The following is a 15,318-nucleotide window of genomic DNA, read 5'->3' as shown; positions in this document are numbered from 1 at the left end:
CAGGCCAGGGTAATTTTCTTCCTTTCTCATCAATGGGTTTTTCATTAGGTCTGTTTACATGAATGCCCCCAAATAAAACATACTTTTTTGGCACGAGATGCCCAGAACTAATGAACTCTAAATATTTACTCACAAGAATCCGGCTATGTAAGTCTGAAATAAACTCTCTAGGCACGGGGAAAAAAAAACAAAACAGGCAGGCTTTTCGGTCATGGCAGTCATGACCACGAGAGATTCCAGAAGCCTCATCCCTATCACACGGTTCTCAAACTTTTGGTCTCAGGATTCCTTCCCACTTTTTAAAAATTACTGAGGACCTCAAAGAACTTTGTTTATGTGGGTAAAATCTACCAATATTTATCATATTAGAAAATTAAACAAATTTCAAAAGTATTTAATAATCAATTTAAAAGTAACAAATCCATTACTAGTATAAACATTTTTTTAATTAAAAATAACTCATTCAAGGGTGCCTGGGTGGCTCAGTGGGTTGGGCCTCTGCCTTCGGCTCGGGTCATGATGTCAGGGTCCTGGGATCGAGCCCTGCATCGGGCTCTCTGCTCAGCAGGGAGCCTGCTTCCCCCCACTCTCTCTGCCTGCCTCTCTGCCTACTGTAACCTCTCTCTGTCAAATAAATAAATAAAATCTTAAAAAAAAAAAAACTCATTCAAAAAAACTTGAGATGATTGGAATTGTTTTGTTTTTGTAAAATCTCTTTGATGTCTGGCTTAACAGAATACAGCTGGATTCTCATATCTGCTTCTGTAGTCAATGTGCCATGAAAGTGTTTTGGTTGCACTATGTGAAGAAAATACGGCCTTATACAGACAGGGGCCTTTTCAGAGAACTGTGACAGTCTTCTTTGACATTAAAACTTGACAACTGGTAGCTTTTTTTTTTTTTTTTTTAAGATTTTATTTGACAGAGAGAGACACAGTGAGAGAGGGAACACAAGCAGGGGGAGTGGGAGAGGGAGAAGCAGGCTTCTTCCCCCCGAGGAGAAAGCCCAATGCAGGGATCAATCCTCGGGTCCTGGGATCATGACCTGAAACATGCTTAACGACGGAGCCACCCAGGTGCCCCGACAAGTGCTAGCTTCTTAAAGATTAGTGAGGTGGGGAATCTGAAACTGTATCAGCGAGCGTCCATGACCTGTCATTTGTTGTGAGTTCGAGCCCTGCGCTGGGTGTAGAGATTACTTTAAAATCCTGAGGCGCCTGGGTGGCTTAGTCAGCTGAGCATCCGACTCTATTTCGGCTCAGGTAATGATCTTGGGGTCATGAGATGGAGGCCCTCATAGGGCTCCCTGCTCAGTGGGGAGTCTGCTTGTCCCTCCCCCTCTGCCCTGGCCCCTCTCGTGTATACCTGCACTCTCTCTCAAATAAATAAATACATCTTTTTTAAAAAAGAAAAATCTTAAAGAAAAAATCCAATGGTCCACCTTGCACTTTGAATGGATATTTTATTCATGCATGACTGTGTCACATGCACTGGCCAGGTTCGACCCAGTCACACAGGTCTCTGAAATATTGACTCTTTTTATCATAAAATACTTTTTAAAGTCACATTTGTTAATATTACCCCTTCTCACATATGTCTTTTAAGAAGAGGGAAGCTATCAAGCCTTCAGTGGTGGATATAAGTCTTCCTAAATTAACATTTGTGCTTTCAAGTGAAAATGAGATTGCCAGCAACAAATACTTCTCATTTCCCTGAACTGTTTACTTCATTCATTTTTAAGATGTCTGACAAAAGCTCATGTCTGAGTAGCCATACCAAAGTTTTATTCTTTCAAACAAAAATGATTTCCCAAGAGAAAAGCAGCTGGTTCAGCTTGCAACTCCAACAACTGTACATGTGCGTTCCCATAAGACAACTATCATACTCCAGTGCCTGACAGAAGTGCTTCACGTATACTTCCCATTTCATGACATTTGGAATGTTAAAAGACATATGTTTAAGGGTTGAGATTTAATAACAGTAGTTTTTACTATTTCATTGAGGTCACTCTTTTTTTTTTTTTTAAAGATTTTATTTATTTGATAGACAGAGATTACAAGTAGTCAGAGAGGCAGGCAGACAGAGAGGAGGAAGCAGGCTCCCCACTGTGCAGAGAGCCCATGCGGGGCTCCATCCCAGGACCCTGGGATCATGACCTGAGCCGAAGGCAGAGGCTTTAACTCACTGAGCCACCCAGGCACCCCCATTGAGGCCACTCTTAAGTGAAAGGAGCCTCTTTCACCCCTGGCAAGCAGGGAGTAAGGGCTGCTGATATAGTTCGGTGCTACTGCCTCGAATCATGCTCAGGCCGCCGCTGCCTGACCCACCACTGCTCCTGTACCATCAGAGCCAACGTCAACAGCAAAAAACGATGACCGTGGCCAGCAACGAAAACAGCGTGACCCCGAGGACCCTCGTGGGAACTGCTACCCTGATGAGTACTTCCCACGGCCGCAGCTACTTGCAGAACATGGCAGCCGCTCCCAGTGAGGCCAGGCCTCCACAAACCTCGCCACCAGAGCCTGTCACCGTTTGTTTAAATGCCTCTGAAGCTCACATAAAAGCCAGAGTCCTCAGAACACTTCCTCTGAGTCTTCCTCAGAAACACGACAGGGAAAAAAGACCAGCAGCGGCAGGAACTGTTAACCAAATGTAGGACGTCTATCCCCCGGCCAGTCCTCGGAGGTAATGATGGTGGAGTAAGGAGGAAACAGGTCCACCCTCAAGGGCAGTGACAGTCAATGTCGGCGGGCAAAACCTGGTGCAACCCGAGCTCGGGTGTCTGTGCGGTACTCGGGAAGCTTCCGTTCAGAGAACGCTGCGCGACAGTGACTTTCAACGACCCAGGAGCTCAGAGAAGCAACAGCGTGTGACAGAGGAGACAAAGACGCAGCTGAAGGACACTGGGCGGTTTCATCCTTAATGTTTCCCTCAGGTTCAGTCAAAAGGACTCCAGAGACAAAGAGGTAAACATCCAAACAAGCGCTCTGAAGGCCCCCCGCCACCCCAAATGCAGGGACAGCCACTGCAAACAGCACTTCCCCCACTGGCAATCAGTGAGCCTGGACTGCACTTACACGGAGAGTCTCAAGCCCAAGTCACTGTCAAGGTCATGCACTGAGTCAGTGGCACAAAGAGCCTCAGATCAGGAACCATCAGCTGCCAACCTGCAAAATGCTTGCGGATCTAGCAGCGGCCATCACTGCCCATGGCCTTCACTCTGCCAGCTGCCTCCAGACCGCAGAAGGGGGCGCTGAGCAGCACGGGCTGGGGCCGGGGGGAGGTCAAGCACAACACCGGGGAGCCTGCGGCAGGGCGCTTAGCAGTATGCTGGCTCCAGCTCCTGCCTCACTTCTCTCCCCACCTGCTCTGCCGTCACAACCCAGGGTGGCTTGCGCTGAGGGGCAGGGGATGCTATTCCTGAGAGTTCTCTGCAGGGGGGACGTGACCTCCCCGCCTCTGGAAGAGTTACTGGCATAACCATTTTTCAAAGTCCTGAATGAAATATGCATTTGCAGATCAGCGAATAAGCAGCCATGGCCTAAATCAATTCAGTGAAAGCACACTGATCAAGACACCCGCACTCTAACTACTCTGTCCTCCTTTTTAAATTAAATTAAATTTACTTATCTGACGGACTGAGACACAGCGGGCGAGAGGGAACACAAGCAGGGGGAGTCGGGGAGGGAGAAGCAGGCTTCCCGTTGAGCAGGGAGCCCGATGCGGGGCTTGATCCCAGGAGCTTGGGATCATGACCTGAGCGAAGGCAGACACCCAACAACTGAGCCACCCAGGCACCCCAACCCCCTTTCAAAGGATTTGTGATATTTGCTGATGCGAAACGGGGGCTTTCTTAACAGTATGTCAACCAGCAAACTGTGAGCAAGAGCCCTGGTCTGCTCCTGTGACTTCCTGTTCTGACACTGCTCTCGCTGAATAGGTCGCGTGCTGTCACCTGGTGGAAAAAACGAGAAACTGCCTCGTGTGCCCCAGACGATGACAACAGCATTTAGGTCATTTCTTTTCACTACAGATGCGTGGGGACAATTCCGATCCCATCTTGGTTCAGCCGGCTAACCATCAACCACTAGCCACCAGCCACTTGCAGAATGAATGGTCACAGAGACGATTCATTACCGTGGTCATCCCCAAGCCCTTCAAAGCTGGCTGCGGAAAGCAGAGAGGCCGTCAGAGGGATCAGGATGATGGAGAAGAGGGAAACGGAGCTGGTGAGGAAGGTCAGAGGATCCACAAAGGGGAACGGCGAGGCCAAGAAAAAAACTACCCATAAAACTTACCAACTGGAGGACGGCCTCCTTGGAATTTTTAAGCATTTTCAGCCCAGCAGTAAGAGAAATGAATCCAGAAACACCGAAGTGTATAAAGATGAAAAAGTAAAATGTCTCACCTCAAGATATTAAAACATTTTTTAAACTTTAAATTTTGAGTAATGTCTATATCCAACATGGGGCTCGAACCCACGACCCTGAGATCAAAAGCCACATGGTCCACCGACTGAGCCTGCGAACCAAGCCAGCTGGCTGCCCCTTAATACGTTAAAACTGAGAGAACGACCTATTCATTGACAAAAATAATAAAGGCTCCTTTTTATGTGACAAGCACAGAAAAAGAAGAAAGAAGACAAGAATATCTCCCAGACAGTTATTCTCAGAAGGTGAGTTTTTATTTTTTATTTTGGATTTTTCTGTTTGTGCTGCGGTGCTTTATTAGGATTCTAATTTGTGTTTTATCTTTTGTGATTTCCCCTTACCCCATTCCAAGAAGGCAGGAGGGCTCTCTGAGCTCTGAACCAGGCTAAAAGCAAATCCTTTATACGAAGTTCAAGCTGAAACTCACTGACAAGAATCTGTCCCAGAGGGAGAAGGGAACCCAGTGCTTTTGAAGAAAAAGAGGGAAAAACAACAAAGAGCTATTTCCCAGGACAGGAAAGAAAACGGGCTGGCACATTCTGAGTGGGGCCTGCAGCTACTCAGGAGGGGTGGGCCCAGGGAGGCAGGACCCCCTGGTGCCAGGCCGCCCAGAGCCAGAGCGCTATGAGGGCCGGATGGCAGGAGTCTCCAAAGCAAGGACTGTGGACCAAAATCACAAGAGTAGCAGACACCCCCGAGTGCGGTGCTCTACGTAAAAACCCCGGGATCCCGCCAGACACTGGCGTGAAGCCTTGAACTCGGGTGTAGTTCAACTTAAAGAAAATCAGAAAATCATGTGGTATTAATTATATGGCAAGTGTGAAATAAGACAGGTACCTATTACCTGATTTCCAATTTTTCTAAAATGAATCCTATTACTTTTACAATAATTAAAGAAAGGGTCAGCAAAGGGGTCAACAAAACTTCATCAACAACAAATGAATTATCTGCCTTGAAGTACACTGCTGTCAGCACCCGGACCCACTGGTGGCTCCGAGCACTGAGAAAGCACTGCTTCTCAGTCCCTAGTGGTCCAAAGCCCCCCTTTATGCCATCGTGCACTATTCAAATCAGCTCAGAAATGCACAAAACATTTTCTCTGTGGCTTTTCTTAGGAGGGATGGTTAGAAAACCAAAGAGATACAGGAGGGTTATCAAGGCACCGGCATGTAAAGGCCAGAGCGTTTCGAAGGTTCTCTCTGGCACCGGTCTCATCTTAAATGAATCCCGACACATCTATTTTGAAAGCGTGTTAAATCAGCAGGAAGGGATGCTTTACACATAGCCATCCCCAATCCATTATGCCTCCTGTTCTCACAGTGAAGTGCTATCTGGTCCTTCCCAGACAAGATTTTCTCCTCCTGACTCAGTCTAGAGAAGGTGAAAATCACGCTCACGAGTGGAAACGGAATGAATCATCTTATCAAGCGGCAATCGCCCCCCCCCCCGCCTCCCTCCACAGTGGACCTTTGCGAAGTTTACCTCCTGCCTGTGGAGCAAACAACCCTGGCTGCTCTCACCAAGTCCCTGGGGCTCCCCAGCCTGCCTCCCAGGAGACAGCAGCCCTTTGCCTCCACCTCCCGGCAGTACCCAGGCTTGCGGCTTTGGGGAAGGACCAGCAGCACCAAAGAGCACAAGGGAACTTGCCTTTTCCATCTGTCGCTGATGCTTCTTGTAAATGCCTGATTGACCTAAAAATAAATGTTTGGAGAACAAAAGTTAGTTGGCAGATCTGCATTCTTCTCTGTTTCCAGCACTAGTAACTCACGGCCTTGAATTCCCCAGTTCTCAACGGAAAGGGCTGGCCCAGATGGCTTTAGAGCACTCTCCCTAAACAACATCATCTCTGCTAGGGGACACCTTGCCTTGTCTGGGGCTCAAGCCTGCGAGTTAAGGACGCCCTCTAATGGCCAAAAAAGGTCTGGCAGGGGCCTGGGTGTGAGGGGATGACAAAGCAAAACAATCATTTCAAACCTCTTGAATCTCTCCCTCCACCTACAATCTTTCATTCCCACAACTACACCATCCCGCAACACAGCCGTGGACAGCACCTGCTACCTGGAGAACATGCTCCCCCCACCCAACACCAAGGCTAGAGGCTGATTTCTAAAGTCTAGGTCTAGGAGCTCGGGAGCACTTGGTTTCCCGCAAACTCCCTGTTTCACTGACTGGAGATGCAGAACTCGGCTGGACAAAGTGTCGGCCTCCAGGGAGTCCGTCTTCCTGCTGCGATGTGCTGGGTAGCTCACTACAGCACCAGAGCAGCATTCACACATTCCCGGACGAGCACTGCGAGGGGCCGGAGTTCTAGGTAGAGCGCAGAGGCTGGGAGGGAGGGACTGCCCCAGAACGATGGCAACAGCCCAGGCCGATCCACCCAGGGGGAGGACGGGTCTTACATGGGGGCTGAAGTCCTCACAGGCCACTCACTCTCTATCTGACCATGACTATAAGCCTTTTCTCCTAAGGACAGCCACCCCTCCCGCCACTGCTGCCGCTGAGTCATCTTCCCACCCAGGAGAACTGGATGGCGCAGGGCAGGAGAGTCAGCTAGCACAAAGCTCGCACCAAACCCAAGCCAGCAGATTCTGAGCGCTTCAAAAGAACCTTCGATACTATTCCTTAAGTCTCCTCTAGGACCTAGTTTTACATCTTACAGCAACTTCCAGAACCTTCACCTTCAAGAACCTTGCCACGCAGCACCTGCTCGTTGGTGCTGAAATGAACAAGCGGCAGGAAATGGCCACTCGCAGCCCTGAGGCTCACCCGGATCTTCCCCAAATCCCCAAGTCCCTTCTTTCTGACAGGAGTAGTAGATGGGAGAGAAGGGATCAGACTGTTCGAGAACAGTCAGGCGCTCTATCTGAAGACAGCGCTGGTCATCCTGCTACAGGTGCCTGAGCTGCCTGCACCCGGTAGGACGCGGGGTGGCGGGAGCGCTCAGAAAGCCTCCTTCGTGCTTTGTGGTCTCTGCTGGAAACTAGCCACTGCACAGCTACGTGCGCCGGTGTGATGGGTGACAGAGTAAGGATCAAGACTTAGTCTGATGGGCTGGAATAAGGATTACACTCCACTGGCACCATGTTCTAAATAATCAGAATAACGGAAAGAAGATAAATCCCAGGATCCGGGAAAATAAGAATTTACTTCATGAGACCACTGCAGTGTGGACCACATCATTTCTAATGGAAAGCAGGTAAATATATTTTTAATAATTTTACTCTGGGGGCACCTGGGTGGCTCAGTCAGTTAAGCGTCTGCCTCCGGCTCAGGTCATGATCCCACGGTACTGGGTTCGAACTCCATATCTGGCTCCTGATTCAGCCGGAAGCCTGCTTCCCCCCTCCCTCTGCCTGCTGCTCCCCATGCCTGTCCTCTCATTTTGTCAAATAAATAAAACCTATAAAAAATAAAATAAAAATAAAAACTTTATTCAAAAAGAAGTAACTGCTCCCAAACAGCCATGAACTAGTTCACTGTAGCGTTGTTGCCAGAACTTTCTCCCTCTACTGCTTCCTACAGAACCAGTAATTCCCTTCACCTGGCATCAGATTTAACAAGGACATTTTCTCTCATCAACCACGGACAGGGTGCTAATGCCTCTTTACAGAACTGGAGCACAGCGTGTGCACCTCCGGCCTGCAGTTCTGGGGATACGTACGTGGTGATGCGCTGGGCCTCTCGCTAGTTCAGAATCACGCACTCCCGCACTCTGTGTCTAACCCGGCAAGAAAAGGCTATTTATGGGATTTCAATTCCCTTCCCTCTAAATCATGCTGCTAGGTTACGCTGCTGCTGAGCTCTCGTTTCCAGACCCTTCTCTATTGTCTCCTCTGTGTTCAAAGCCACGGCGCCAGATCCGCTCTGCCAGAATGCACTGAGGAACTGGATGCAAACGCCAACCCCAGGCTCCTGCTGGAGACGGACCCACGTCCGCTGGGGAGCCAGGAGGCTGCATGTGTCCGGCAGATGCCCTACGTGACTCGGACCGGACTGGGAAAGGCTGGTTCAGCAGCCTGGTCTTGTTCGGCACACAAGCCCCAGGGCGCACCGCAGCCCCCCTCCCTGCGGGGGACTCACCACACCACTGGGAAGAGGATGGCTCCACAGCACAGCAGGTCTACCAGAAACAGAGAATCCTTCCACAAGCCATACTCCGTAGTCCCCTCCTCAGTGGACTCTATGATGATGTAGGCCACATTCGCCAGAACCTACAGGACACGAGAAGTGGCTGAAGCCCTAATGCAAGGGCAAATCCCCACAACAGCAGTCCCAGGAGGGGGTGGCCCCTTGGGCCTGCAGGTCCCCAACCACGGTCACAGCATTCTCTCCAGTGCCATGTGTTTTTCAGAATACTATGCTCTCCCCTCAGGGAGTGTCTCTGTGTCCTCCTCCTGAGCCTGTGACTGCCCTGAGCAACAGTTAGGTGGCAGTGAGGCCGTGTGATTTCCAAGGTCGGTCATACAAAGGACACCACCTCTGGCCGGCCAGCTCCCTGGGGACACACGCCTTTGGAGCCCTGAACCCTCTTGTAAAAGTCTGGCTACCCCGAGCCAGCCAAGGTGGAGAGACCAGGCAGGGAAAGAGATTTGGCTGAGGAGCCCCAGCGTTTCCCAGTCTGCCTCATCGAGTCTTCCCGGCCCTGGGGACAGAGGTAAGCGAAGACTTCGAGGAAGCCCCAGCCACTGTCGGACCGCAGGAGGCCCCCACGTTGGACCTGCCCAGCGCAGCCCTTCCTCAACTCCTGACCCACATAGAATGTGAGACAGTATGTGGTTATTGTTGCTCTCTGTCACTGCATTTGGGGTGATCTATGATGCAGCACAAATCACCAGGACACTCTGCTTTGCTTTTTGGGCTCCGAGGCCTGAGCAGAGCCGCTCAGGTGCTGAATGGCAGGCACCGCCCACCCCAGTCAGCCACGATGCCCAGATTCCTCAGGCCCTGCCCTCAGAGCCAGCCCGAGCTGCCCGACGGTGTTCTCGCAGTGCCAGAAACGTTCTGGAAAGTCTGGGCGCACATCTGTACATCAATCACTTCTCGCTCAGAAGCGTGCACTGGCTCCCCATGACCACGAAGAAGGAGTTTCCGTTTCCAGGCTGATATTCAAGGCCTTCTCAGACTAGTCCCCGTGCTTATCGATGCACGACTTCCTTGTTTTTGATGGTTTCAATGTCCCATTTCCTCAGAGCTGCCTGCCATGGAACCTCGTGGTCAGCCCCTCGGGGTGTGAGAGAGGGAAGCCGGCAAGGGCTGTGCCCCATCACATCCCAGTCTGGATGGGGAAGGAAGGTCTGCATGGAGGGACAATAGCTGCTCTGGGGGGACAGGGCAACCATAAGCGGTGCAACACAGGGGGAGGAGGGCCCAGGCCCTCCCTTCAGAGCTGGGAGGCGCTGGCAGGCTGCGGAACTCAGCGTGGCCGGCGCTGCGGCCACGGGAGACCGACCGCCGGGACCCGGACGGCTCCTCAGCATCGCTGCTCACTCGCCAGCAGCACCACGTGTCCCCGCTACTGTTTTTCTGCCTGCCACATTTCTCTCCTTATACATCGAGGCAAGGCCGGTCTATACCAAGAAGGCTTCTAGATCGCTCACATGTGGGCCCTTCGTCTCTCCCCTGGGAAACCTACAGCCACTGGTCTGTACCATTCACCGGGTGTTAACACGAATCCCTCTGTCGTTAACGGGAAGGTGGCTTTGCTGCGAACACTGCCAGACTGCCCATCACCAGAGCAGGTGAATCTGTAGGCCCAGGGAATTGTGCCCTTCCTTGCTCCCCTTGCCACACCCACACTGGGCTCCCAAATGAGAGCAGACAAGGAGAACAACTTTATCAAACACATGCTCTTTGGATGAACAGAGCAGTCAGGCATCCATGCTGGGCCCTCTGTTTACTGAGTTCTTTATGCCCAATCTCTGCCTCTCCCAAGGTTCCTCTCCCGAGCAGCTCACAACCAGGCAAGGGTGGCCTTGGCCGAGGGTCGCAAACCAGGAAGGGTTTAATAATAGTTGCCCTGATGTCTACTTAATATCCCACCTTGTGAGAACTCGCCGGTGTCATTCACAGTTTTACAATAACTTGTTAATTAAAACACTATACAGCTGGGCTCGGCTAGAGGGCAGCCAGAGGCGCGAAGGCAGGCCATCATGTCCTGACTTTCCAGCAGATCTCTACTCAAGTGCAGGCATCCATAAGCCGTTCGCCACATGAGTGACGGCAGACAGCTCTCAGGGCTGTGACCCGAAGCCTCGGTGTGCCAGAATCCAGAAAGGGAACCCCAGCAGTAGGAGCCGGGGTTTCTGGGTGAGCCACCTCCCTCTGCCTGGACAGGCCCAGAATCAGGGTCCCTTTACCTGGAGCGGGATGACGATCATGAAGATCTTTTTGTCTTTATCGGAAAGGATGTGCTTAATGAAAGCCCAGCCCGTGCCGATGAGCGCGATGGTGATGAACAGGAGCGCCCCTTTCAAGCTGCAAAAGAAAAAGTTTCAGACACCAGTGGCCTCTTCAGATTCTCCGCAAGTTCCACTGCTCAGCTCCTTCATGACTTCACGGGCTTCTTGGGGAAGACAAGGGGCCAAATTTAGGAAATGCCTCTTAAGTGAAGCAGCACACAAACGGGTTCGCCACGTCCCCCACCTCCGTGCAGCTAACCCGCCCCACGGACGCAGCCCCCTCCTGAGCCAGCAGGACCGAGTTCTCAGGTCTGGACAGCCACCCGGGTGCCACACAGCTCCGGCGTGGCAGGAACCCGGACAAGCTGCCATGGGCGGGCAGCGACTGTTCATGCGAGGCGGGTCCCTCCCCACCATGGCCTCCCCAGCTTCTCCAGCACGTCGCCTTGTGGGATGAGCACTTCTCGGGTCACTCTGTGTACTTACAGGTGAGTGATGTAGTACACGACAGCCCAACCCTCGATGGGAAAGCCCTGGGACGAGATGTAGTGGTAGTCGATCTGCAACGGAACAACCGCATTTCAGAGGCCCATCTCCCACATGCCTTCACGCACAGGGAAGCAGAGCACGTACCACCACAGCACCTCACCATGTGGTGGGGGGGTGTCCCCTCACCCCAGCCACTAATACCTCACTTGTCAATTCACTATCCAGCATGTGAAGGCACTGCCAAGGTCAGGCAGCATGAGAAACCTGCCACAAGTTTCGACACCACCAGCACACAGGCCCGGTCCCTCTCTTGAGGCAGGAGATTCACTCGGGCAGACAGCTGCCTGTTATTTTCTTTAAAATCCCCAAGGACCAGGATGCCTTGGGGGCTCAGCCAGTGAAGCGTCTGCCTTCAGCTCAGGTCATGATCCCAGGGTCCTAGGATGGCATCCCGCATGGGGCTCCCACCAGCAAAAAAAAAAGAAAAAAGAAAAAATCCAGGTGGAGTCACACAGTTTCCCCTGTGCTGTTGTTTTGTCTTTTTGAAAAAAAATCTGTGCATTTCGAGCTACTTAAAGCCACCAGCACATTTTAATTGAAAAGGCCAGTTTCAGTAGTGCACTCGCAATGCTTCCTGGCACGACTCACAAACGCCAGCACTGATGTCTTCGTAGACCTTTCATCCGAACAGCTATCTGGACACTGAAGTGACTCAAGGGTCTTGTCATTCATTAACAACCAAGTTCCAGAAAGATTCTTTTCACTTAGATCCAAATGGGAAATGATCCAAGTAACTGTCATTTCCAGAGACTGTAACTGCACGCATTACTACGCCTCTGACGCCAACACTCTGAAGGGCAGGACAGCGCGTGTCTGGAGACTGTCAACCTCCCAAGTGCAGCTGGCGGGTGCCACTGGGCAGCTGTGACCTTCCTCCCGCGGGCAGATGCACTTCACTCCGCGGCCAGACAACTATTCCAAGTGCAAGCGCAACTCACACGCCTCCATGTGTAGAGCATCACTGTTCTCTCAAGTACGCTCACACCAAGCTTCAAATCAAATGGGCACACGGGGAAGGAGAAAAATCAAGCCACAGAAACAATGTGGCAGGTGGCACTCTAATCTTGAAAAAAAAAACAAACAAAAAGGAACAAAAACAAGGAAGGTTCTAGGAAAACTCTGGGTATGTGCGTTATGTTGGAAGCTGTCTCCGGGCTCAGGTCACTGACTGAGGGTGTCAGGATTTATCCCTGTGACGGCCCCTCCCACACCAAATGCCTCATGAGAGAAGGTCTACCCTCATCTTATTTCCCACTGACCTAGCTCCCCTTCCTTCCACTTCGTTTTTCCTGACTGTAGAGACACCGTATCTCATTTCGTAAATGACCAGAAACGTGAATACATACCGCGTGGAACACCAAGGAAAGAGACTTTGTGAAAGGAAGGGCCGCCATCAACCAGTGAATTTTAAATACGTCATTCCTATAAAAATGGAGAGAAAAGAATTAAAGGAATATCCCAGGGGCGCCTGGGTGGCTCAGTCAGTTAAGCATCTGCCTTCGGCTCAGGTCATGATCTCAGGGTCCTGGGATCCAGCCCCGCATCAGGCTCTCTACTCAGCATGGAGTCTGGTTCTCTCTCACTCTCCCTCCGTGCTCCTCCCCTCCCTCTCAAATAAATGAATAAAATCTTTAAAAAAAAAAAAAAAAAAAAAGCAATATTCCATTCCCCCACCCTCCAAAGGATGGCTAAAGCTCCGGGCATCAGATGCATTTATAAGGAAGCACTAAATATTATCTAAGCAAACCACACCCATGAAGCACTTTGGAGACCTCATTTCCGCCAACAGAAACAGCCCCGACAGAGCCCCAGAGTCCCCTCTTGTGCAGTCTGTGTTGTGACTGGAGTAGCGTTAGGCACTGAAGCCAGACAGGACGAGTTCCAGCTCCTGATAAGATGGGAACCCGTGCAGCCTGCCAGCTTTGTGCCCAGTAACCACCCTGGAAAGGCCCCAGAGTCAAGCATGAGGTGACAGGATCTACAAAACTGGCAAGAAGCCCCTGGGGGAGCAGAAGGTGCCCAGGCTTGGCTGTGGGGGCCAGCGGCGGCCCGGAGTGGGGCAGGAGGAGCCAGGCGGCAGGCAGGACCGAGGCCAGACACACCAGGCCAGCGGGGGAAGTGTCGGCTCCCACCGCCGTGCCTACACAGACACCCGTCCACCTTCGGGCTGCCTCCTCGCCCTGGGACTAATGTCCTAGGACACCAGACCATTTAGCAGACAAATGTAAAACTCTTAAAGTACATAAAACTTGACTAAGAGCCACAGAGGAAACTCATACTCTCAGATATCAAGACGTTCTGCGAAGCCACAGCAGGCAAACGTGTGGAACGGGTACAGCATTAGACAAGCCGACAGAAGAGAAAGCCTGACAGAGAACAGAAAGCCTGACACATGGAGGCTTGACATAGGAGCGATACGGGGGCAGCAAATGAGGAGGAACGGGGAGGACTGTTTAAAAACCGGCACGGGGAAAGTCAGCTCAGAACTGCGTGCGCAACGCACACACTGCCGGCTCCCCACTTCACAGTTACATAGAGGAGCACTCCAGAAGGGTTCCAGGGCTAAACACAACACACACCTTTTGTGACCTTGGAGTAGGGAAAGGCTTCTTCCAAGACCCACGGCCCAAAAGATTATAATTAGAGAGCTCTAACTCCATTAATATTAAAGACTTTTATTCAACAATGAATACCCCAGACAAGTTTAACAGCCTGGGAGAAGAAATTGGCAATGTCTAAGACAGACAAAGGACTGATATCCAAAATATCCAAGAAACTCCTGTGAAGCAACAAGAAAATGACAGAAAACCCAACAGAAAAATATGCAAAGCCTAACAACGGTCACAAGAAGGGGAGCCCAAGGGGCACCTGGGTGGCTCAGTGGGTTAAGCCTCTGCCTTCGGCTCGGGTCATGATCTCGGGGTCCTGGGATCGAGCCCCTCATCAGGCTCTCTGCTCAGCGGGGAGCCTGCTTCTCTCTCTCTCTGCCTGCCTCTCTACTTGTGATCTCTGTCAAATAAATAAATAAAATCTAAAAAAAAAGAAGAAGAAGAAGGGGAACCCAAAGGGTCAGCAAGTCCCTAGAAAGATATTTCACATCATTAGTATTTAGGAAAATGCAAAATAAAATGAAGTACCAGTTTACACCCATCAGACTGGCCAAAAATAAGATGTCAGTGTTGGTACACAGGGAGACAGGAGCCCTGCTGCCCCACAGGCAGAAGTATAAACTAGCAGAGGTGACCTGGCAGCATTCAATGAAATTAAGTAAGAATTTACCCCATACCCAGGGCACCTTCTTCTGGGAGTGTACCCCCGAGAGAGCCATAATGGGACAAGGCCAGGGTAGGGGTGGGAGGTCATGGCCACACTGTTTGGGGGAGCCAGGGGATGGAGGCCGAGCCTCACTAAAGGGAGAGGTAAGTAGAATGTGGGGATACACACTATGGAGTAGCTAGAAGTTAATGAACTAGACGGACACACGGCAATGTAATTAGATCGTAAGAAAGATACTACTGCATGAAAAACGAGAACAGTATCTGTAGATAGTATGGTTTATAGAAGTTAAAAATACAGGCACTATCAATAAACATGAGCTATTTATAAGAATACACGCATGCCCAACACCACCTACTACCTGCGTGTGAGCAGCTGCGAGAAGCATGAGCGAGGGCTCGGAAATGAAGCGGGGAAATGAAGGGGCCGTGTGCGAATGATAAGGCGGGCGTGTCACCAACTGACGCACACTCCCTTTCCGGCCTGATTTCCTCCCTGGTACTTTCCTGTCTGCGGCCTACCTACTTGAAGGTCAAGAAGGAAGTCAAGGCCAGAGGAGTCTGTCACTCCCGAACAGCACTGAGAACCCTGGGTACCTAGAGTGCAGAAGCGCACACTGCCGAGCCCGGCGCTCGCTCCCGCGCCCCGGCACCCTCGGTGGCAGC

At 51.1% G+C, this 15,318-nt stretch overlaps 1 protein-coding gene across 2 annotated transcripts in view; it reads right to left on the bottom strand.

The window, feature by feature from the left end:
• Window positions 1-15,318, bottom strand: part of LOC111145678 (G protein-coupled receptor 107) — a 75,378-nt gene that overhangs the window by 24,773 nt on the left and 35,287 nt on the right. The window contains exons 10-15 of one of the 2 annotated variants that reach the window (XM_022500772.1): window positions 12,724-12,799; window positions 11,315-11,388; window positions 10,787-10,904; window positions 8,511-8,641; window positions 6,066-6,121; window positions 3,894-3,948 (exon numbers count right to left, since the gene is read on the bottom strand). In XM_022500772.1, coding sequence (XP_022356480.1) covers window positions 3,894-3,948; window positions 6,066-6,121; window positions 8,511-8,641; window positions 10,787-10,904; window positions 11,315-11,388; window positions 12,724-12,799 — 510 coding nt within the window. The remainder of the gene's footprint in view (window positions 1-3,893; window positions 3,949-6,065; window positions 6,122-8,510; window positions 8,642-10,786; window positions 10,905-11,314; window positions 11,389-12,723; window positions 12,800-15,318) is intronic. The other variant, XM_022500773.1, reaches the window with a different exon arrangement.

This window comes from Enhydra lutris, unplaced genomic scaffold, assembly GCF_002288905.1.
Source record: "Enhydra lutris kenyoni isolate GAN:26980312 unplaced genomic scaffold, ASM228890v2 scaffoldscaffold13, whole genome shotgun sequence".
Lineage (NCBI taxonomy): Eukaryota > Metazoa > Chordata > Mammalia > Carnivora > Mustelidae > Enhydra > Enhydra lutris.
This window is presented reverse-complemented; position numbering and strand designations above follow the sequence as displayed.